The 25,122-nt window shown below is 44.2% G+C and overlaps 1 protein-coding gene across 43 annotated transcripts in view; it reads right to left on the minus strand.

Annotated features, from left to right (window-relative positions):
* The window catches only part of Tcf7l2 (transcription factor 7 like 2), a 212,906-nt gene that overhangs the window by 53,105 nt on the left and 134,679 nt on the right, over positions 1-25,122 (minus strand). For 16 of the 43 annotated variants that reach the window (XM_042689153.1, XM_042689150.1, XM_042689148.1 and 13 more), the window contains one exon: positions 23,258-23,398. The exons of the other annotated variants lie outside the window; for them this stretch is intronic. In XM_042689153.1, the coding sequence (XP_042545087.1) occupies positions 23,258-23,398 (141 nt within the window). The remainder of the gene's footprint in view (positions 1-23,257; positions 23,399-25,122) is intronic. 43 annotated transcript variants of the gene reach the window in all.

Genomic DNA, 25,122 nt, shown 5'->3' on the forward strand with positions numbered 1-25,122 from the left:
AGATATTAAGAAAAAAAAAATCTTCAAATACATTTGGAAAAATACTAGAAAACAAATGCCATTTTCCCCAATTGCAAAACCTATTGATAAACATTTCTGATGAAAGGAAACAGTGATGCCAAAGCAAACATATTAAATAAGAAAGCTCAGCTGGGGATACTGCCAATAAATAAGATGTTACCGCGCAACGCAATGCCAGGATTGTTACTCTGGATTTCCTTCGCAAAACTCATAGGATTAAAGAAAGCATTGTTAAAGGGTTTTGGTTTGTTTTTCGGGGGTGGGGTAGGGGTGAGGGGTGGTTAAGCAACCATGAGACTATATTTGACCTGTAAGAATGAACGGTCAAATTAAATTCATCGATGGCCTTATTTTAGGTTTGGACAAGTGGGAAATTCAAAGCTAAGTGACTAGATGACATGGATCAAGACTCACTGTACTCATAAAGTGACATGTCGAACTGTAACTAACCCCTTCATATCTATCACTACTTAAAAACAATAAACAGAATTAAAAAAAATCAAAAGCTAGTGACTGGCTTTGTATCTGATTCATAAAAAGCTGATTTTAAGGTTTATATCTGACTCGAGTATTTTATGATGCCTATTATGTCATTGGTCTCTAACAGGGCACAAAGGGAACTAATTAATCATCTTTAAATGCTAAGTGTGAAAGAAGAGAGGCCATAAAGTTCTGAGAATGAGAGCAAACTCTAGTAAGGACTGAGAATTATGGTTTCTAACAGGCCAAATGGCTGCTCTAGGAAATACCTGGTACCTCCTTTAAGGTGACAAGAGCAGTCCTGTAGAACCCCCTTATCTTCCCAGCTAGAACACCTCTCCTAGGCAAACTCTCCTGGGGAGAGAAGGACACCCGCTAAGCCAATAACTTGGCTTGATTGAATCAAGTACAGGGGGAAGAAAAGCAAATAAGGACATCAAGTTGCTTTAGTTAAGTCAGCAGCTGTTGATCTGGCCTAAACCGCCCCCCCCCAAAAAAAAATCCTAAAATTAGGTGCCTTATGGGGATATTTTTATATGAACTTGCTGAATGGGGATTTCTTACTGCACACCTGTATGCAAGGAGAGATGCTTTCAAATCTACAAGCTGTCAGCATTTCCCTGGACTGACAAGGCAGATCTGGCATGGCCAGTGTTTGGGGCTTTTGGGTTATTGAACCAAAAGATTCCTGTCACTCATGGGGCCCCTAATTAAGTCCTGCAACAGCCAAATGACAAAAAAAATAAGGGACTGTGCTTTTCAGCTAACTGTGGCTCTCTGCTGTGACCAAGAGTTAAAATTAACAAATGAACTGTAAAGGGAAAGGAAGAAGTCATTTTTATTAGCAGCAATGACAAGTAGAAACCTGCCAAAGTTGCTGGAAAGGGGGAAAGTCCTCCTCACTTTTTATTTATTTTTTTTTCTATAAGGAGGGAGGAATCTTGGGCCAAACTCATCTCTGTGGGCAGGCTTACACAGGCTTAAAATACAACCCTACTTGCCTGCGGAGAAAAACCACAGGGCAGGAGACAGCACCCCAAAGTCTTGATCCCCATTTTGAAATGTCATGCTTTTCATTCACAAATGAAGAGTGGCTTCGTGGACCTGGAATTTTGTGTCTCACATGAAGTTTCGGAGGTTAGCTATGAAACGTCACTAAAATCCAGGAAGTTCATGTTTTACACTTTATTAAGTAAGCCCAGGGACTTGGCAAGACATGTGTGTACACGGTGACATGAGGTACACACATGCTAAAGCCCCCCAGACTCCTCATGGAATTTGGGGGCTGAGGGGCAAGGATTTTAGGAAAGCAAGCTCTTCTGAATCTAGCCAGTCACTAGCCAGAAGAGGATCTCACGAAAGCCTCAGGACTGGTGCTAGATGCCAGGAGAGTGGAGGTAGGAGGTGCATATTCACGTGTGCATGCCTGCACACGTGTGTGTGTGTGTGTGTGTGTGTGTGTGTGTGTGTGTGGACACACCTGGACCTTATGGTGACAAGGCACCCTTTCCAGACACCACGGCTTCTACCTCTTACCTAAGCTTCTTATAAACACACCCAGAGGCTAACACACAATGGGCACATCCAGAGAATAATGAGGTAAAATCAAATGATGTCATGCCTCCGCCATAGCAACAACGCCCATTGGCTCTGCTTGCCAACGTTCCTGCCACAGTGTGGAGTTGGGAATGTGCTCCCATTGGGCCCAGTTGGAAAAGCATGTTGCAATCGCCTGCCTAAAACAGACTGTGAAACTGGTTTTGAATGCAACCAAGCATCCTCGCACAGTCTGGACTGCTGTGTTATTTTTTCAAAACCATCTTGTTTTTGTCTAGCACATCTCTTCAAGGAAGTGGAGTAGAGACTGTTTCTCATCCTCAAACAATGTCTCCACATTACAACAACCCCATTTTCCAGACAGGAAAATAAACAGGCTCAAAGGATCTGGAAGGAGTGATTGGAGATGAGCTGGGTAGCAATGGTAGCAAATATAAAGGAAGAGAGGAAAATAGGAATTATGGTTGTTGTTGTCACAGACACAGTAGAATCTTCTTTGTGGCTTTCCCTTAAGGGCAGCAAAAGAGAACTGTTGATTTGAGAAACACAAATTCAGCATGTACACAGGCCCAGGTAATCGAACTCCATCAGTAACTGAAACAAGGAGGCCTGCCCTCAGGGAGCTTAATATCTTGAAAAGAAGACAATCTAACCACAGAGAACTATCAAAGCTCCCAAGTGATGATATTAATTATTCCAAGTCAACTAACCTCAAACAGAAACCAACTCCATGCTACTACCCAGCCTAACCCACTTTAATTATTCTGGTCCCTAGAAAATACAACTGAAAAACTTGCTTTGTTTATCTACTGAGAAGAGACACAAGTTCTTAATCACCAGCTTTTCTTAAGAATACCAAATGCTAAAGTCGACTCAAAATCATCTAACCCTGAACTGCTATTTGCCTTGGCCACCTCAGAACATCAGAGTCTGGAGGAGATATTGTCAGCAACCAGACTGTGATGTTTTCACACCACCCAGAAGCTATTGGGTTAGTCATCAAAAAGTTGGACAAAACAGCCTAGGATTAGGACAGAAATGCTACTAACACTGAGGGAACAGATCTGTGTATCAATAGGTGCTAATCTGGATTTCTTCTCTTTGACTCTAAACTAATATATGCTTTCCAGGGCCGCCATATTTGATTCCAGAGTTGATAAACCACAACAACTCAAACTACTGGCATGAACTCATAAACAGCCATAGCCTTCTTTTTGTAACCAAAATTGGTAAAATAGATAAACATGAGAGTCAAGAACCAGCACTAAGAATTTACTTTCACCTTCACTATAATTTGGAAGCTTTCAAGAAATGTTCCCCTACCAAAAATATGTGCATACTACATAGTATAATACTCAGGACCAAGTAAGTAATGCTCAATTAGGTGCTCAATAAATGTATGCTTGTATTAAAACAAAACATTACTATTAGGACATAGGGAGGAAAATGAAGAAGGACAGGAGGCGGAGTGGGAGGAGGGGGAAGGAGCAGGAGAAGGAAGAAGCAGCAGCAGCAACAGAGGAAGAAGGAGGAGGAGGAGGAGGAGGAGGAGGAGGAGGAGGAGGAGGAGGAGGAGGAGGAGGAGGAGGAAGAGGAGGAGGAGGAGGAGGAGGAGGAGGAGGAGGAGGAGGAGGAGAAGGAGAAAGAAGAAGAAGAAGAAGAAGAAGAAGAAGAAGAAGAAGAAGAAGAAGCCGCCACCGCTGTCAGTAAACAATTATCTTGGAGAAAATGCGATTCAAAATTCTTTAAATATAGTATCTAAAATTTCTTAGTTAAAAAAAAGACTGGTGAAAATTCAGTATTCTCTACAAAGATATTAGTATTGCAAAAAACAAAAAGGTATCTTTACTCAGATCACATAGAAATCTATAAGAATTGATTTTTTTTTAACAGAAGAGCTTCTCAAATTCAGAGGAAGAAGCTAGGAATTACCATGCTTGTTAAAATGAGGCTGAAACTAAGTTTTTTAATAAACACTTTCCAAACATGTTTCTTTATTGGTTTCCAAATGTGGATTTTCAAAGAGCAAGCGCAGCAAAACTATTTTTCATATGAAATGATTTGTGATAATCTTCAAGCAGAAGTCACTTTGCAAAAAGATCTATAAAATATTATATATTTTGATCAAAATCATGGCCTAATTAGAATATTAAGATTATCATAGAGATAGGCAAAAAAGCCAAATGAACAGTATATACATGATATGAAAGAAAGGAAGGAAGGAAGGAAAGAGAGAAAGAGAAAAAAATCAATGGAGGCTATCATATCTAAGCATCTGGTTTTACCAAGGATGGATGCCAGCATTAGCTCTATCCCTTATGTGACCCACCAACAAGGATACTTACTCCCATGCCAGCCTTGCATTAGTATCTCACTAAAATCCATTCCTAGGATGTTAGTACCTCCCTCCCTGTTTTAAAGATGACAACATTGAGGCTCCCAGGGAACAGCTCCCTCGCTAACACAGAAATGGCAAAGTCAGAGTTTGAACCCAAGTCTTCTGACCCTAGCTAGTTACCTGCTCTTCACAGTCCTGTGGCCAAACTCCCTTCAGGTCAAGGCTATGTGGCAGTGGTGCACCATGGGAAATGCTTGCAAGGCAATTCTAAAACGATAACATTCCCACCTCTGGCGAACATATCACCTTGGGTGATTGTACATACCACCTAATGTGCATGTGGGCACTGGTGTGCGTGCACTATGTCAGCAGGGACAGTAGCGGTTCCCTTTACCAACTGAAGGGACAGTTGGCAGGCATGGTGGCACGATTAGTACAGATAAACACTCAGTAGCTTATCTACCTTTTGATTTTTAAATAAACAAAGGCTGTAATTAAGATCAGACGGGCCTCTGAAAGGCCATATGGCAAAAGGGAAGTTAAGTTACCGATAGGGAAAAGGGGGAAATGGGGGAGAGAAAGGGGGGAAGGAGAGGGAGAGGGAGAGGGAGAGGGAGAGGCGGACAGGCGGACGGATGGACGGATGGACGGACGGACGGACGGAGGGAGGGAGGGAGGGATGGAGGGAGGGAGGGAGGGAGGGAGAGATGCTCTTCCTAAAACAGAAGAAACGATTTTTAACAACTGTTTCCTTTTTGAATTCTGGTACCCGGCAGAGAACAGCAACCTCCCTGCAGGAAAGATGGCTGGGGCCAAGGCACAAGAAGAAAAGCAGCATCTTCTTCACAGTACAGCAGCAGTGAAGGCATGGTACCAAGATGCTCAGGAGAAATACTGCATGTATCCTGCAGGGGGCACTCCACAGCACAGCCTGTCTAAATGAACTTCTCCCAACCACTCTCATTAGGGGATGCTTTAGGGATCATGCAAAACCCAGACAAGATCCGCAGTCAGTGCAGTGGTTGGACACACTGATGCTTGAAGGTCCCCAGAGTCTTACCCTTTTCTTAACACTTACAAAACAATGGCATCTCTATGCCCACAATGGCTTCAGTGTGAGCCCCTCCCCCCACAATAGCCCCATTCAATCCCCCACCACCAGTGATTGCCCCCAAGTTTAACGGCCTGTGTTAGGGGAGCACTGGGCACAAAAGGAGGTGTTTCCAGGTTCAGTGAGCACTTTACAACCATTCATGAGGGAAGGGACAAAAGCGATTCCCCATTTCACCTCAGGCAGGATGGGCTGCACCCTGAGTCCCCACCAAAAAGCAACCTTCCCCTGCTGGGTGGTGGGAGCCTGGGGGAGGAGTGGTTTCAAGATGATTGTACAAACCTGGTTGCTCCGACTAAGGACATTTACATAAAAATGGGATCCTTTTGTCCCCCTAAGAAGGGTCAAGGGGGACCCTGGGGTGTGGGGATAGGGGCAAAGGGGGGAAAATAGCTTCCAAAATAAAAAGCAAAAGGCCAGCAGACAGATCCTAAATCAAACTCCGGCATCTTTTATTAGGAAAGTAGGCTACCTCTTTCTTTACTTTAAATTTTTATTGGGGTTCACTGCTATTTTTTTTATTAAGGAACCTGATGTTTGCTTTGTACAACTGCTTTTATTAATGAGAACCTTGCTAGCAACACTAGACAAAGACAGGCTACCTGAGGAAACATTTCACATAACCCCAAAAGCCTGGCTCCCTTAACCAACTGCAGGTAGACTACCTTTGACCCCACATTTCTACACCAAAGTTTCAGTACCAGTCAACAACCCCTGATTGTATTAGCAGGTCAATAAAGCTCCAGTTTGCTTGTTTGGGGGGTAGGGGTAGGAGTGGGGAGAAAGACATGGATGGGTAAGATCTAAAATAGCAGAAGTCATGCCTCCTCAGAGGGACACCCACCCACCCACCCCTTTACCCTGCCAACCCGGTTCAGTCATACTAAACATAGCCCGTTCCCAACCAACTCTTCACGCTTTGGCAAGCCAGCCCCAGCTGACGTTCTGGGGCCAGTTGAACATTACATAATGAGTTCTTCCCTCCCATCATGCCAGGCAAGTCAAAACAAACTTGCATGAACTCAGCCCCTCCCGGTTACAGGACACAGCACTGCGAGTGGCAGAACAGAGCTCTCAGAAAAAATAAATTAAAATTAAAATCATCTACGACCTCTTACAGCCATTCTTTTTTCTTATTAGCAGTTCCTTTAAGTAGACAAAGGAGTTGACATTCAACAAAGCACTTCATAAATATAGCATCATCCATTCTTATTGAGGGGTTCAACTCCATTGGGACTGATTTGATTTCAGGTATTGGTGATTTCCTCAACCTACATAAGTCCTAAGCTTTCTCCTGCATTTTAAGGATCAAACCAGTTTCTAAAGGATAGTTTCCACATGTTTCTATGTCTGAGTTGTTAACAAAAAAGCCCAGAAAGCAACTTGGTAAAAGGAATTTCAAGTAGCAATCCTCAGGGAAAGAAGGTGGAGTGGAGTATTAGGTATGAGAACAACATTCCCCGCCAAAGACAAGGTGCTCATCTATCATTGAAAATACACACAGCAACCCTAAGACCTGGCTTTTCTATGTATTGCTAGCATAGTCATTGCTTGCAAAGTTTCCAATCTTCTTTATGCGTGACTTGCAGCTCACTGCTTCCTCGGTTAACCTTCAGCAGAGATGATTATACTAATCCTCCTCGCCACCATCATGAGCTTCCTGATCACAGTATCAACAACCAGAGTACTCGAGAAAAATCAGGATTTCAAGTGGAAAATAAGTGAATTCTTACTGAACATATTGAATTGCATACCCTAATCCAAGATAGGGCTTAAAATTAATGACACTTAACATAAATGGTTCACAAAATTCAACTCTGCTTTGAATCAGAAGTGACAGGGTGGAAAAGAGTAAAACCTGGAAGGCTGCATTCTGGTCTCAATTCCACTATCTGGCTTCATGACTACAAGGTCTGATAGCAGGCAACCTCTTGCTCTCTTTAAGGCTTCTGCTTCCAAACTTTAGAGAAAGGACATGATGAGGAATAGATTTATGGGTTAGTTCCCACAGTTTCCAGATTCCATGACTTACTTTACTAAGCCACCAATCTCAACCACAAGTGAACAAATTACTCTGGTTGGAGTTGGCTGCTCAAGAAACTGTGTGTATGAGTATTTTTAGGTCATCTAGGCTGGTTCATTTCCTGATTAGAGTTATTTTTACTCATCTTGCACCAGAAGTACAGATTCAAGGGAATAATATCTCAGTCCACTTGCATAACAACCTTACCTGTTTGGTAACATTCACTGTATTATAACTATCTCCCAGCTATTGCCTAACCCACAGGACAATCCCACTTAATCTCCTTGGAGAAACTTAAAAAAAATACTGGAGTCATCAAACTTTTCTTAATAAATCAGGATACTAATTATACCCGTCAATCACTGGAGTCCCAAAGCCAGTAGAAACTATTGACTTTGAATAGCACTAGCTTATGGAGCTTTAAAGGTTATTTGGCTCTCTCTAAAGTGTAAGAGGCTGGAATGCTCAGAGGCCCTACTCATGATGCTTATGGTGGACAGGTCAGGAGGGTGTGAAGATGTGTGTGTGGACACAGGACTTCATGTTGAATAAGCAAGAATAAAAATGAAGTTGTGACTCCACTAGAAGGGGTCAAGGCAGGTAGGAGATCCTGGTCACCAGGTAGAACAGAATGAGGATGCAGAAACAAAGAGATTTCATAGCATCTAGGCTGTCTTTAGACTCACAGTCATGGTAACTCCCAAAACTACAAAACATTTCCTGCGTCGTGGCTTTACTTAGTACCCTTTCCCAAAACAGAAGGATTCAACAAAATAGAGAGGTGGGGGACATCTGAATCTCAGGTGACTTCTTCTGTTCAAGGCCTCCGAGAAGAGTGGACTGGGGCTCAATGGGAAACACACAGGGAACAGAAGTCAGCCCATAACTTCCAACTGGAATCAGAGGGCTCACTTCTAAAGACCAACTCAGAACAGATCGGTGTCCAGCACCAAAGTGCTAGTGATTAGTATTAGTACTCACGTGATCACCATATCACCCCAAACACTGCTTCTGCAGGCTTTTTATAATTTCTGTCCTGAAACAGTAAAGAGGGATCTGCACGTCTGGGACAGTTAATGATGGTTATCTTCACAATCTCCTTCCCGTCCCAGGTTCCTGCCAACACTGCAGGGAAGGTACTAGCCAGAAGTCTGTACTGGACCAGGAAGGTCTAAAGACTTTTCTATGTTTTGCTTATCCCTCAGGCCTTCAAATGTCCACCAAGCTGATGAGATGGCACTATACTGTGTGCCTGACAAGGTGGTCTGGAAACCAGGCCCCAACCAACCACAGGAGAAGCAGCAGTAGAGCAATCCATAGTATAAGCCAACATTACAACCATATTGCTTGCCTCTGAGAGCAACCAAGCCAGAAGCCCAATGGTGCTGGCATGATCCAGATCAAGTTCAAGTGGCAGCTTACCATGTGTATTTTTAGGCCATCTACAAGATCATTAGGATACTGCAACACTGTCTTACGGGCGTAGTACACCACCACCCTATAGTATACAACATCCTCTCTCCCCCACAAAAAAAAACATTCACTCCAATCATATTGCAATGAGAAGAACTGAGAGCCTTGGGGGGGGGGGGGGGGAGTGCGGCACACATCATGAGGGGTAAAATCTCACTTGTAAGACTTTCCCAGCACTTCACCATTCCCCAGCCTGGTGTCCAGATGACATCTATTAGGTTCAGGCACTGTTCCACGAGGGATCTTGGCCTCTGGCTATGAGAAGAATAGCAGCAAAAAAACCTGCTTGCCAAGAACCTATGAATTTAAACACAGTCAGGATGGCAAAAAGGGGCTGCCTGGAAATCATCACAGGAGAGAAGTAGAGTGGGAGACACAGCCCAACACCCCCTCCAGCATGCTGGTGCTTCTCCTCCTCTAACAAAACCAATTCCTCCACGCTCCCATAAGGAATAGGACCATGTGACCACTTCCAGCCTTGGAACTACCTGGAAAGGGAGAAAGGGACAGAGGCTGTCCAGTGAGCCACCTAGCTGACTGAGCATTCAGCTGAGACCCTGCCCATCCCTGGTCTGCAGAGGGGCTGTGATAGAGGGAATCACATATATTCAAGGGCCCTGATTTTAGTTAAGAAACCAAGAACCTAGGATCCCTATCCTGTAATATGACATGGCTTACTCCTGGCTTGATGACTGAGTCTCTACATTGGGTATACCAAGGTCTCTTCTTCCTCGCCCCCTTCTCCTCCCTCTCCTCCTCTTCCTCCCCCTCATGGGCCCACCAACATGGGGAGTGGGATGCACCAAGAAGGACCACACATTGTGCAAATATACATTTTATGTTCTCAGTGTTCACACCCACTCGCATAAGACATACCATTAATCAGTACAGAAAAATGTGGGTTTTCTCCTAGGGCCATCTTTTGCCCGCCCTTCACTGGCAACCACAAGAACGTCACTCGACTGTGAACTTGGGCAAGGGGGAGATAAAACTTAAGGACCCCCGGCTTTTGAACACCCGCAGCAACCCCTCCAGAGTGGACTTCCCATCTTAAGCTCCATCTTCATTACTCTGCTAAGGGGCCTCATTTTTTTGTCTCTTTCTTAATTTGTGGGCTCTAAGCAATCTTTGCCGTGGGTGGTAACAAGAGTTGAACTGTTTCTAATTATTTAAAAAACAAAACCACACACACACAAAACAAAACAAAACTTGATGTTGCCAATTGCCGGGAGACTCAGAAGCCACAACTTCCGGTATTAAAGATTGTTCTTTTTCCCAACTATCATAAACCCTTGTGTCTGGAGAGCATGTGTGGGTCTGCTCAGAGCTTCTGCAGATGGGCAGAAGATGATGGAGTGGCAGGCACCCTGGCTCAGAAAACATTTGAAGCCCCAGGCTGCTGGTCCCAACAATTACTCTGAGTAGAACCAGAGACAAATCATCAAAAAGAGAGAGAGAGAAAGAGAAGGGAGGGGAGAGAGAGAGAAAGAAAGAGAGAAGAGAAGGGAGGATGTTAGTTTCTCTCTGGTTAAAATGATGAAAAATAGTTGCTACTGACTAGGCAGACTAAATGAGTTATTATACACAAATCCACTTTCAGTGGTCTAGAGTAAGCATTCAGTAAACGTTAGCGACGAGCTTATGTTTCCATGTAAGATTGGAAGAGGGTTGGTTTTATTTCTCTCAACAGGGAGTTAAGGGTGAAACAAGAATTATTTATGGAAACATTAACACAGCATCAAAGGATAGCTCTGTGTACGCATGCTCGTGTGTGTATGCGTGCATGCATGTGTGTGTGTGTGTGTGTGTGTGTGTGTGTTATTAGTACTGGGACTTGAACATGGCACCCAATAGCTAGTGATAAACCACTTGAGCCCATCTCTACTTCCAGCTTTTTGCTTATTAATTGGAGATAAGAGTCTCAGGGATTGGACTGACTGGGCTGGCTTGGAATCATGATCCTTAGATCTCAACCTCCTGAGTAGCTAAGAGTATAGGTACAAGCCACTGCTTCCCTGTTTGGGATTTTATTTTTCTTTTTTCAGACATGGGATTATTTTATTTTTTAAGATGCTGCAGTCATACTGCCCATGTAATTGTAACCCCTCTGTACAGTATGTTCACAAATAAAATTAAATTAAATTAAAAAAAGAAAAAAAAAAAAAAAAAAAGATGCTGCAGTCACTGACTGTGACTTCCTAGGTTCCAAGTCATTCTACGTGCTTAAGTGCTAAGTAGCTAAAACTATAGGCCCAGGCTGCCCACCTCAGAAAGGCAGATTTTAATACATGATGGGTAGTATTAATATATTAATATTAAAGCCTACCACACCCCACCAGGAAGCGGGATCAAGTTTCCTTCCTCCTAAACCAAAGAGATTAATTAAAAGATAAGAATATTTTCTGCCACTTTCCACATATACCATCTGCCTTAGATACCCTTTCAACTCTTGATAAATAGAAGACCAGGAATTTCCCAGTTTTACAGATAGACAATCTGCCACTGTCTGCCAGCCAGCCACTGGCAAAACCAAAGTTGAACTCGAAGTGCCAACCACATATTCACAACTATACCTCTAAACAAATCCCAGTCACCATCCATAGAACACCACATTGAGAAATTAAAGACTCAGGAGGTCAGATGCTGGTGACTCACGCTTGTAATACCAGTTACTAAAAAGGCTGAGATCTCAGATGCCCCTCAGTAGATGAATGGATCAAGAAAATGTGGTATATATACACAATGGAATTCTATGCCTCCATCAGAAAGAATGACATTGCCCCATTTGTTAGGAAACGGAAAAACTTGGAAAAAATTATATTAAGTGAAGTAAGCCAGGCCCAAAGAAACATAGGTCCCATGGTTTCCCTTATTTGCAATAAGTAGTATATGTCTGAGTCAAGCAGAAAAGGTCAGATAAGTTGATGTTAGGGAAATGAACCCTAAGATATGTATTCAAATTTTTTTTTCTTTCATGCGATTGTTTCTAACACATTTATAAGATTATTTCTTTGTTGCTTTGTATGTCCCTCCCCCACAGTATAACCCCTGCTTTCACTGTATTTGATGTTGATATAATTTGTGGAGGGGAAGGGAAAAAACAAATCATTTAAATAAGGATACAGATGGACCCATTGCAATAATGAGATGTACAAGTCGTATTTGAAAACAAACTTTACAACTGTGGGGAGGGGGGGGGGGAAGCTGGGGGGGGGGGGAGGATGGGATGGGAAGGGGAAACAAAGGAGGAGGCTACAATGCTTGATAAGAAATGTACTCATGGGGCTGGGAAGGTGGCTCAGTGGTAAAGTGCTTGCCTTGCATGCTTGAGGCCCTGGGTTCGATTCCTTAGCACCCATAAGCAAAAAAAAAAGCTGGAAGTGGTGCTGTGGCTCAAGTGGTAGAGCGCTAGCCTTGAGTTGAAGAACTGAGGGGCAGTGCCCAGGCTCAGAGTTCAGGCCCAAGACCGGATCCCCACCCCCCCCCCGAAAAAAAGAAAGAAATGTACTCATTATCTTGTCCATGTAACCCCTCTGTACAGTATTTTCACAATAAAAAGAAAAAGAAGGCTGAGATCTGAGGATCAAGGTTCAAAGCCAGCCCACATAGTAAATTCCCTGAGACTCTTGTCTACAATTAACTAGCAAAAAGCCAAAAGTAGAAGTGTGGCTCAAGTGGTAAAAAGCATCACCTTTGAGAAAAATGGCTAAGTAAGAATGCAAGGCTAAGTCAAGCCTCAGTATTGGCATGCACACCCATGGATACACACACACTTGCATGTGTGCATGCACGTGCATGTGCACGCGCACGCACACACACACACTCACACACTAGAAAAGAGGAGAATAGTCACAGGAGACAGGACTTCCTTTTCGTTAACTTGCCCAATTCCATACCACATTGGGAGTGCGTCCAGTATAATTCTGCACTGACCAGCCTCACTTGTTACCCACCATTAACTGGGCTCAGAGGGTGATGGTCCCCTTGCCTGTAGATACCCATATTTGTTAATGGAATTCTAAGCACATCGGGTTTCAGCTGGGAGGATGAGAGGATCTTTCACTGTGTTTTTCTAAAGCAAATATTTAGTGCTTTCATCTTTTCCTGCCCTAACATGCAATCTGTCACCCAAAAAATAAAACAAAAACCTTCCATGTAGATGTTTGTACAAATGACATCACATTTCCGATGTCAATCAAACACACGCAAATGCAGTCAGAGGGGCTGATCGTAGAGGAGAACCTTCTAGAGGCAAGAGGGAGAGAAGCAGGAGCATACATCCACACTCACTCCTCTGCTCCTAATCAGGGTCCCAAAGGGATTCTAGGAGACTATGGTCTCCTGTGATGGCCCATGTTTTGGATGCTTTGTTAAGTGTGTAGTGGCTTTTTGTTTGTTTATTTTTGTGCCACTTCTGGGGTTTGAACTCAGGGCCTTTCAATCTCCCTTAGCTTTTCTCTACCACTTGAGCTACATCTCCACTTCTGCTTTTTTTGGCTGGTCAATTGGAAATAAAAGAGTCTCATGGACTTTCCTGCCCAGGCTAATTTCACTTTGTGATGCTCAGATCTCAGCTTCCTGAGTGATTAAGATTATAGGCAAGAGCAACCATTATTCCAGCTGTGTGTACTGATTTTTAAAGACAAGGATCATGCTTCCATTTGGAAGACATTCTTACCCAAAACCTGTGCTATATGAGAATAACAGTGGTCCCGTCTCAGCAGTATCCATAGTTCCCTGTAGCTAAGTCATGGATGACTTCACTCTACTACACTCTGAGATTCCCTCAGCCTGCTCAGAGAGCGACTGGGCCACCGAGCTCCAATTGGAAGATGGGTTGCATGTGTAGGCAGGAGTTCTCATGCATTTTCCTTTCTCTAAAGTGATGTTAGATGCTGAGGGACCAGCAGGGGAGCTATGGCTGTGTTTTGGATGCTGCCTCCTCTCTCCTCCCCTCCAATTTCTGCTTTCTGCACCGGGTCACTGCTCCCACTTCTCAACTGGCTACAATGGCAGGTCTCCAAGTAATTACAAAGACAGGAATTAGATTGCACAAGAATTTACATGTGTGCGATTGCTGTTACCTTCTCCAGCCAAATGTATCATCATCTCCGGTTCACTCAAGTGCGACACTCTGGACTGGGGAGCTTTTGGGCCACCTCTCATCATTTCCCAGGAGGGTAAGCACATACATAGGAGCCATCCTGCATTACATTTTCTCCTTAGAAAGCATCAGCTGGGGAAAAAACATCAGCTCTGGCCTTCTTATGCACACACCAGCTTATTCTAGAACCAGGTGGGTACCACCAGGTACTAGTGTAACTACCTGCAGTGCCCGAATCTCCCAATTCTTGCTTTCACCAAGCTAATATAACAAGTGAGGACAGTCAAGGAGGACCAAGTTGGGTCCAAAAAAAAAAAATCTACACCTCACTATCCATCTTCATTTCTAGACATTGTGCTCATACCCTGGCAACCTGATCTAGCATCAGAAGAATAAAGCAGGCAGTCCAAAAGCAGCACAATGCTTCAAATGTCACTTCAGTTTGCTTTGCTGTGGCTGGGGTTTGTCATAACATATTACCTTCCACTTTAATGGTAATTTTTCTTTGGTCATCATTAGAATGAGTGTGAATTCTAAGGCCACAAGGTGGCCCAAAGCACCCTGAGAATACAAGGCAATAATAATTCAGAAGGAAAAACAGGAGCTCTTCATCAGGACTCGCCAATAACTAACAAGCTAGACACCATAATACCCTGGTTCTCTCTGCATAGCCAGCGAAGAAATAGGGCAGAACCTGATACTGTTGATGAACAACTCACACTGTGTATCCAAATGATAATCAAAATAAAGCCTACATCTCCCATGACTAGAAACACCCAGGGAATGTGTAAGGAGACAAAACTGTTCTTTATCCCAGACGCTGTGTTGGTAGAATTTATATCAAAATTCAAAGAACTTTAGCCCAAAAGAAGTCCATTTTACTGTAGGAGATACACTTAAATATTTTATTTTTTATTTATTTATTTTTTTGGGGGTCCAGTCGTGGGGCCTGAACTCTGGGCCTGGGCACTGTCCCTCAGCTCTTCAGCTCAAGGCTAGCGCTCTACCACTTGAGCCACAGCACCACTTCCGGCTTTTTTCCTTTTGCTTATGTGGTGCTGAGGAATCGAACCCAGGGCCTCATGCATGCAAGGCAAGCACTCTACCACTGAGCCACCTTCCCAGCCCCAATATTTTATTTTTTAAACCCACATCTCAAAAGAAACATCTTCAAACCTTTAAGTCAGGGCACAGAGCACAGGTATCAAGTCAATCTCTGAAGACCGGTGTGTTGTAGACACCCCAACAAAGCAAGGCTGCAGTAAGACAAGACCCAGAGGTCTGAGAACTTTTGATGTCCCAAGGAGAACATAGGAAAGGAGAAATAAACGTCCCAGCACCATAGATGCAAAAACAGTCACCTTATCACCAGGCCACGGCCAGTGCCAACACTGCTGTCCCTGTCTAGAGGAAGGGAAAGCGTGGGCTATCTACCCTGTTGGGACATCAGGCAGGTCGGTCCTCCCAGCGGACATCTTTCTCTCACCTCCACCCACCTGACTCAGGGCTTCTGGAAAAAGCAGCAAGAGGAAAGAAACCTGTCCAAGACACTTAACTGTGACAAGTTTCTTCCGCTTTCTACTCAAGAGTGTTCTTATTCCCAAAAGACAAGCAAAGTTCTCTCTCATTGCCTTGGCCTCTGGCAGAATACAGGCCTGCCAGAAATCAGGGATGAGGGGCAGGGCTGAGAGCCTGCCGTGGCTGAGCCTCCAGTGATGGCACCCCACCCCTCCCTACAGATCACAACCAAGGCCATCTCTCCCCAACTCTATTGTCCCCATTATCTCCAAGGACTGTGTGACAACATGGGGTCCTTTGTCAGAGCAAGTGACCAGTGGGGTTGGGAAATAGCCAGAGTCGGCCAACCATGTGGCCTTCAGTCACCCCAAGTCCTTCCCACTTCTCTCCACTCTCATTTCTTCTTTCTCGGGTGGCTTCTTTCTTCCTTACCCCTACCCTCCCTTCCAGAAGGAACTGACTTTTCGGAAACAGAAACTCACTCTGACCACCCACAGGCTTCTGCGATCTTCCCAGAGAACAGTTCTGAGCTCCTGTGGCCCAGGCTGGCTGGAACAGACTTGGATGGCCTGGCCCTGGTGACAGGAGACAGGAATGTACCTGGATAAGCAGACAACCCCAGGAGAGTCTGCAAATGGTGTGGCTGTACAATGGCCACCTCCTTCCTCATTTCAGCCCAAGTAAGAGATGCCAAAGTTTGGGAAGGGACAGACAAAATGTGGATCTGTCCCTTTCATCAGGGGCCATACAGGGCTGCCAATACCTTGCTCTCAAAAATTAAAAGTTAAGTAATCGTAGTAATAATCCTAGATATTGCATTTTCAAAAGTGCAAACACGGGATGGGAATGTGGTTTAGTGGTAGAGTGCTTGCCTAGCATGCATGAAGCCCTGGGTTCGATTCCTCAGTACCACATACACAGAAAAAGCGAGGAGTGCTGTGGCTCAAGTAGAGTGCTACCGCCGGGCGCTGGTGGCTCACGCCTGTAATCCTAGCTACTCAGGAGGCTGAGATTTGAGGATCGCGGTTCAAAGCCAGCCCGGGCAGGAGAGACCGTGAGACTCCTATCTCCAATAAAACCACCAGAAAACCGGAAGTGGCGCTGTAGCTCAAGTGGTAGAGCGCTCGCCTTGAGCTGAAGAGCTGAGGGACAGCGCCCAGGCCCAGAGTTCAAGCCCCACGACCGACAAAAAAAAAAAAAAAAAAAAAAAAAAAAAGTAGAGTGCTAGCCTTGAGCAAAAGAAGCTCAGGGACAGTACCCAGGCCCCAGGACTGCCCCCCCCCCCCCCCTACAAAAAAAAAGTGCAAACAAGCCTTCAGAGATTTTCCTTAATGGCCTCTCAGAGATACTGAGAGAAAATTGGAAGGTACAGACAATGGATGACCGGCAATGTACATGAGCAGGAGTTGAGTTGATATAATGAATACCTTTCTGGAAGGGTCCACAGGTCATGCTAGATAGGAAAGATTTTTTAAAAAATCTTCCACTTTGTTTGCCTAGCCAGAAGTTCCCTTCATAGAAATAAGTAAATTATGCTTCACATTATAGGTTGGAATCGTATTTCCCTTGGATTTCCAAATCCAAGACTGAGAAGCAGATCTGATACCACAGACAGACTGACTGACAGTCTATCCATCTATCCCCCTGCTCCCCACCCCACCCCGCCCCAAGAAACAGATAAGTGCTTCATTTGAAGTTTCCTACAAAGAATTAAAAAAAAAAAATCTTAAGGCCAACTTATACTTTCCCTTGACATAGTTTTACTCATCAAAAATGAATTTTAGCCTAAGAGTGCTTGCCTCATAGGTACAGAGCCCTGAGCTCAATTCCTAGCACTATAAAAAGAAAGAAAACTAGTTAATCATCTCATAGAATTATAAAAGAAATACAAAATAATACAAAATAATAACCAGTAAAGATGACAAGATGTCCTCCACCAAAAGCCCAAGTCTTCCTTGTTATGTGACCTTGGTCACATGGACACACAAAGCCTCGGTTGGAGGTAGGCCTGGGATAAGAGCCACTGCGTAGGCTGTGAAGTCCTGACAGGTGTAAGAGGCACCTGAGGCCTGCATACTAGGCTGCCATCTATCTTTAACTGGTGTGTCATCATACACAAGAGCACTGCTGAAATGAACTTCCATTTGACTGGCCTTCCTAGTTAGTACTGCAGTTCACGGAGGGTCCAATACAACAAGATAAGAGCTCACAGGGATATCTCTATTCAATCCAAGATTGAAAAACAACATGGGAAATGGGGCATGGAGCAACTCTGTCTCCTCTCTAGGCCTATGACACTGAGCTATGTTGTACTCTCCATCAGGCATTAGAAACACCTGGGCAGGACAGCTGAGCAAGACAGCAGAGAAGCTCATGTCCTTGTTTGGCCTAGAAGACATCAGTAAAGAAGTTTGCAAATGAGGAAGAGAGAGGAAAAATAAAATAACATGGTGGTTCCACCTGATATCCTGCCCAGTAAGCATGAATGAACAGAAGGTCTACTCAGAACAATCCAAGGTCATCCCAGGAAGCCATGGGTTGTACACATCATGAGGGCATTATAGAAAGTTCCGGAATTGCTCTGTCTTCACTGTTTTCAACTTGGGTCCTCTGCCAACTGTACTATAGCAGTGGAATTTAGAGGATAGTCTGTCTGTTTGAGGCAGTAGATAAGCACATGAAAAGAAAGCCACTTCTACAGCAGAAAATCACTCTAAGTTTTCCAAAGAGTTTTTATGGTGAATGTGGAAAAATATTTGTATTTGAGAAGTGCAGAAAACAAACAGGAAACATACACACAACAGGAACCCACATATGTTTTGGGTTTGGAGGTGGTTGTTGTTTTGGTGGCAGCACTGGGGTTCCATACTTGCTAGGCAGGCACTATACCACTAGATCCCTTTTTGCTTTCATCATTATTTTTCAGTCTCATTTTTTTTTTGCCTGGACTAGCCTGGACCGCAATCCTCCCATTTATACTTCCCACCACAGTTGAGGTAACAGGCACAAACCGCAATGCCCAGGGTTTTATTGGCTGAAAATGATTCGACTGGTTGATCTGGGATTTTTTGGCCTTGATTATTCTGGAACTCATCCTCTTGAGTAGCTGGGAACATAGGCTTGAGCCACCATGCCCAGTTCCACCTATGATTTCTAAACCTCATTTTGGGAAAGCTGGAAGAAAGCATGTCAAAACCTAATTTTGCCTTCCAAAGTAGTTTTGTTCTTTTACTCACCCCGGTTCTAACTGGAGGGGGGGGGGGGGGACACTCCACGGGGTGTGGGCACTGTGGGGATGAGTGGGGATGCAGGGTAGGGGACAGCAAAGAGACAAACTAAAATTTTAGCTGTAGCAAAAAGCTTGCTAGCCCAGAGTAATAGAGCAGGGATTTATATATTAACTCAAACTCCCCTTACAACGTACTATGTTATGTAAATCCAGACTTTCCATACATAACATGTACTGAAAAAAAAAAGTACCCAGGAAATGAAGTAATATCTATATTTGTTTCAAATGACTAAGAAGCAAAAATAAAACTTTCGCTGTGATGCCATGCTTTTTAGAAATCAGACTTATAATAAGCCACAGATTTATAGGATGTGGTCTAATAAACCTAAGAAAAGTTTCATTTCCTCTCACTAAACTGGTTAACTCCCTGTCTATGTGACTAGCTTTGCAAATTTAGCAGAAGTCTCCTTTTCCCCCTAAACTTATAAGTTGAGAGGTTAATGTGTAAATAGCCAAAATAATCTGCTTTTTCACACACACACACACACACACACACACACACACACACACACACCCTCAAAAGATGAAATAAACTTGCAAAAGGATAGATCCACCAGAAGATACAGTGGGACAGAAGAAACCATTTTACTGATGTCTAGCCATTGGTCAATGAAACCTTTACAGAACTCCCAAAGAGGAAGTAGGGAAGAGGGAATAGGGGAAAGGTTTGGACAAAGCATTTTTTAAAAGTTTGATGAGTCAGGCACTGCTGGCTCACGCCTCTAATGCTAGCTACTTTCTAGAGGCTGAGATCTGAAGGTTCACAGTTCAAAGCCAACTAGAGCCAGAAAGTCCATGAGATACTTACCTCCAATTAACCACCAGAAAACCAGAAGTAGAGCTGTGACTCAAAGTGGTAAAGTGCTGGCTTTGAGCGGGAAAAAGCTCAGGGACAGTACTTAAACTCTGAGCTCAAGCCCCACAACCAACAGCAAAACTGTATTTGCTCCAGAAACTGTTGGCTCATCCTAGTTACTCAAGAGGGTAAGATCTGAGTATTAAGGTTAGAAACCGGACAGAGCAGGAAATCTGTGAGGCTCTTATCTCCAATTAACCACCAAGCCAGAAATGGAACTGTGGCTCAAGTGGTAGAGCACTAGCCTTGAGTAAAACAGCTAAGGAACAGTGCCCTTAAACCACCCCCTCCCCCCTCACACAAACAAAAAGTTTATTTGCAAATATTTCAGTAGCAATGGTATTGAGTAAGCAATTACTGGCAGAAGAAGGAGAAGAAAAAAAAAAACACCTCTTTCTTATCTAAATGTAATTATGCTGTGGTCACACCCTATTATTGTCACTATTCACCATGTTAATAGCCCCAATGCAATGACTTTGTGTGGCTAGCTTTAAAAGGTACCTGAATAGCTAACTAGAAATAAGTGACTCATATCTGCCCAGGTGGGTATTGACTTTCTTAGTCATATTTACTCATAGTCTCCCCCAACCTAACTTCCCAAGAGGAAGAGACCTAAAGGGGGAGAAAATCAAACTGACTTGCAAGGAAAGAGAGAAAGGAATGTTAGGTAGGGATGGGTGATGACAAGGCCTGAAAACTCTAAGACTCACAAGCTCCCCCTCAGCTCCCAAGAAGGCAGGCAGTCCATAAGACCAAACACATTCTCTTTTAGCAAGTGGAAGAGGGTTGATGTGGAAGGAGTGAAGCACTAGTAACAGCTATGGTCCTTCATGAATAACATTTCATGGTGCCAACTCTTGGACTTGTGTGATCTTAAGCAGGTTGCCTCAAAGTGAGAATAATCATAGTGTCTCCCTCTTAAAATTGTCTTTTTTTTAATCTTTTATATCTGTCAGTAGCTTGAATTTGGGGCCTAGGAGCTGTCCCTGGGCTATGTTTGCTCAAGGCTAGCACTCTACCACTTTGAGCCATTGATCCACTTCTAGTTTTCTGGTGGTTAATTGGAGATCAAAGTTTCATGGACTTTCCTGCCCAGTCTGGCTTTGAGCTGTGATCTTCAGATTTCAGCTTCCTGAGTAGCTAGGATTACAAGCATGGATAATTATCAGGTCTTAAAGAGTATACAAGTACCAATCATTAGTAATAGAGCTTGAATCATAAGAAGCCTGTGTTAAAACTCCAAGATCTCTCCAGATGCCCAGTGGAGCAGCCTGGCCGGTCTTCCAACTCCTTTTACAGAGCTGGGGATTGCATCATGGCGGAACCAGAGCCTTGCCAACACTAGACTCAAACCTACTTCTCCTATCAGTCACATGAGCTTTCCACATGGCTCCCCAGAGGCACTTTGAATACACACCTGCTGTAGATTTTCACACCCTCAAACTCTAAAGTAGCAAGTACTGGACTGTTACATACACATTTCTCTGAAGATCTATAGAGAAAGCCAGAGTACCTACGAACGTAAGCAGGCACGCAAACAAACTGACCTGTTGTCACACTGAAATACTGACAATGGGATTCCCTAAAAAGCCACATTGCTCACCACAGAGACACCTGTTCACCACAGAGACACCAGCTCTCCTGCCAAGCTCCTACCTTATGTGACCAGAATACCATGGCACAGAACAGGTGGTAGCTCACCAACTTGATTAGCACCTAAGTGCCATCTTTGTGCCCAGTCTACTTACACAGAATGGCTTAGACCTCATCTAGAGAGATGGCATATTTGGCACCAGGGGGGAATGTTTCTTTATCTTAGGGACAAGCCTAAAACACACTCAAGGTCACTGGCGCCAGGGTTCTAATCAGCTCTTGTAGATCTTGAGTTATAAGGAAGAGACCCAATCTTTCTGTTTCTGTTTCCTCATATCAAAATAGGCACCTGGTTTCTCCTTTATTGATCTCTCCACACTGCACAAAGACTAAAGTAATGAGCTGCCATCTACCAGGCCCAAAGACTGGGTGCTAAAGGACAGCTCTTAGCAGGCCACAACGGCTACACATGGGGGGCCCTCCTTACCTTCCAGTCTCTCTCCCTTCTCCTCTCTCCCTGCTTTCCGTTCTCTCTCTAACTAGAATAGAAGCAAGGTCCAAGCACAAGCAAGTCAGAGGTGAGAAAGCAAAAGTTCAAACAATCCCAAGAACGTCTTGTTTCATTCCCAGGCAGATGAAGGGGAATGGTTAGACCACAGGACACCAGTTCATGCAGCTACTAACCAGAATTAGCTCACACTGTAGTACAGAAAAGTCCTTGGTATTCTATCGAGTGAGATAAAAATGCAAATGGAGCAAGGTACAATCCCAAGTTTACCTCCTAAAGTTCATGCACTTCATGAATGACTTACAAGAAGTATAGCCAAATATTAGATTGTCAATAGGTAACAAGAGGATGGGTGTTCACATTTCTACACCTCTAGTTCATTCAAATGTCTCTAAAGTTATACTACTCCTTAAAGTAGTACTTAAAGATGATACAGTCCACATTTTGTCTCTCTAAAGGCTAAACATATTGTGTAGTAGCATGTTACTACTAGTCTGGGCCTTGCCTGCTGGATGGAGCCATGTTTTCTGTCTCACGGTAGCTTTCAACAAGAAAGCAAAGCACCCAGCACTTAGTAGGGATACAATTTACTGTTCTGAAATAAATTAATGTTTTAATGCCAACTGGTTCGTGGATATATTCATTAAAAGCAAGAAAACACTAGCATTAGTCTAAATCATTTGCTCTTTCAATCTAAGAGTTAAAATTTATTAATCTGGGAGCTGTTAGCTTTCCCGGTGTACTGGGTGGTCTTTAATCTTTGAGACTATACTAATTTGAAGAGAGCAGTTGCTCCCAAGTAGAGAGCAGTGTGGAGTATAGATAATGCACTGAATTATTTAAAGGAAATGAACAAAGCTTCCTGTCCTGGGAGAGCAATATCCAGCCAGGTTATCCGCCATGGGTGTGGAAGGGTGAATATTTCTCAGCACCCTGAATTTTAAAATCTACAGGTTCTCAATTACCAGGAAGAGAGGCAAAGTTGAGGTGAGAATTCCCCTTCCACTGGGAGCTATAAAGAGTCGCAGGAAATGACCTCCTGGGGTCAAGTTTAATGGGAGAAACGTGCTGGCCTGCTCACCCTTCTCACGGAAGCCTGGCGTGGCTGGAGATCACGTGACCTTTATGTGGAGCCGGGCATCTTACACTCACAATCACACCATCTCCACCCTCTTTCTTGTAAACTGGCATTTTTATGGCCATGATATTCCTATCGGCCGTCAGCAGAGCCAGACATCATGGCACCCGACATGACAGTGACCCGAGGAGAATTCAGCGATGGTGATGGGTGCGTGGGCCCTGCCCTCGCGCCAGGTCACCTGCGCCTGGGTGGTTTCATCGCAGGGGCTGACTCGTGCCATACCGTCATTGTGCTTCCACACCTACCTCCAAACACCAGGGCTCCCCAACTTTTTGTAAGGAGTGGTTGCTTTTCATGTCCCTGAAGACTGGCGTGCTGACAGTGAAGTCTGAGGGGGGGCAGAAGTGCTGGCAGCCATGTCCCTGAGGGCAGCAAGGGAGGGGGCTCTGTGGCCAGGAAGAAAGGGGAATAGAGTGAGGCCAAAAGGGAGGGAGGAAGGGAGGGTGGGGACAGGGTCACCAAGGCGCGCACGCGTGCGCGCACACACATACGCGCGCACACACACACACAGCCCCCAGCCACACCCACATTTCTCCAGTAGCTCCACCAATGACAGTCCCCAGCACGAGCCCAGAGCTCTTGCTCCTCCCTGCCCTGCGACTGTGGTCCCTCGGAGGATGTGTCAGACACGGCCTCCTCTCTTCCTCCTGTGGTCCTTTCCAATATGGCCACCTCTTACCCACGAGTGTCCCACAGCAACATGCCTCTCTCCTAGCGCTGAGCCTGCAGCAAGCCAGCTAGTTACGCTCTCTTCTCAACTTACCTTCCTGAATCTTCTATTAGTCTCAACTCTGAAATTGCTGCTATTTCCACCAAACAAAGCATAGGGTTACATCCAACACTTATTTGAGTAGCTAGTCTTGTCTTAAATGTCCTTTCCTGTGTGTGTGTGTGTGTGTGTGTGTGTGTGTGTGTGTGTGTGTGTGTGCCAGTACTGAACCTGGGGCTGCCTACACTCACTAGACTTATTCAATGGCTGCTATACCACTTGAACCATACCTCCAGCCCAGCTTTTTGCTGGTTATTTTGGAAATGTTGTGTCACAGACTCTTGGCTTAACACACCATAGTATTTCTGAGTAGCCAAGACTACAGGCATGAGCCACTTATATCTACATAAGATTTATAATCTTTTGAGGGGAGTACTAGAGGACCATTTCTGGACCCCTCAAAGATGGGGCAGCACATACCATGGGTGCTGAATTTAATTTCTAACCAACGGTAGCTCATTCCCCAAAACAGCCGCATGTGCTATCTGCCTCCTCTGTGTGGGTACCAAGACAGGAATGTTCTAGATGTTCCATGAATCCTCACGGCCACCCTGTGATGGACAGGTGTCAAGCCCATCTCACAGAGAAGGAAACTGACTCAGAGACATTAAGGAGCATGCCCAAGGTCACACAGCTAGAAACAGTAGAGAATATAGACCATGGAAATTAACTCGTGTAAACAGCGCTGTGTAGGACCTACTGGCCTATCCACATGGTTATCATGGCTCTATTTACTGGTAGAATTTAGGGGTGTAAAGAGCAACCTAGGGTCTGAGAAAGACTAGTTTCCAACCAAGAAACAGTACCGTAATTCTCTTTAAGGAATATTAAAAAAAAAAAAAAGTCCATGCTCTTAATGTTCGTCCAAAAAGAAAAAAATGTATTCCTCCTCTGCTGCAATTTTTCAAAATTGTATGCAAGGTAATATATAAATATTGCTCAGCTCCCTCCTTTTTTTGTATACCAGGTCTAGAGCTTGAAGTCTGGGCCTCTCCCTCTCAGCTTTTTTGCTCAAGGCTGGTGCTCTACAACTTGAACCATCCCTCTAATTTTGGGTTTTTGCTACTTAACTGGAGATAAGTGTCTCATGGACTTCTCTGCCCTGGCTGGCTTTGAACCATATCCTCTCAGATCTCAGCTTTCTAAGCAGCTAGAATTACGGCTGTGAGCCACCAGTGCCCACAGCTTCATTTCTCACCCTTCTTAATCCTGAAATAACAGCTGAGGGCTAGCAGCATGAGATTGCGTACAATACTCAAGTCTGTCTACATTCTGATATTCACTGTCAGAATGAACGCAGTTGGTGCGCAGGGTTCTGGGAGACGGTATAGCAAATCAATG

The sequence above is a fragment of the Dipodomys spectabilis genome, unplaced genomic scaffold (genome assembly GCF_019054845.1).
Source record: "Dipodomys spectabilis isolate Male_0828 unplaced genomic scaffold, ASM1905484v1 ptg000125l, whole genome shotgun sequence".
In the NCBI taxonomy this organism is placed as follows: Eukaryota; Metazoa; Chordata; class Mammalia; order Rodentia; family Heteromyidae; genus Dipodomys; species Dipodomys spectabilis.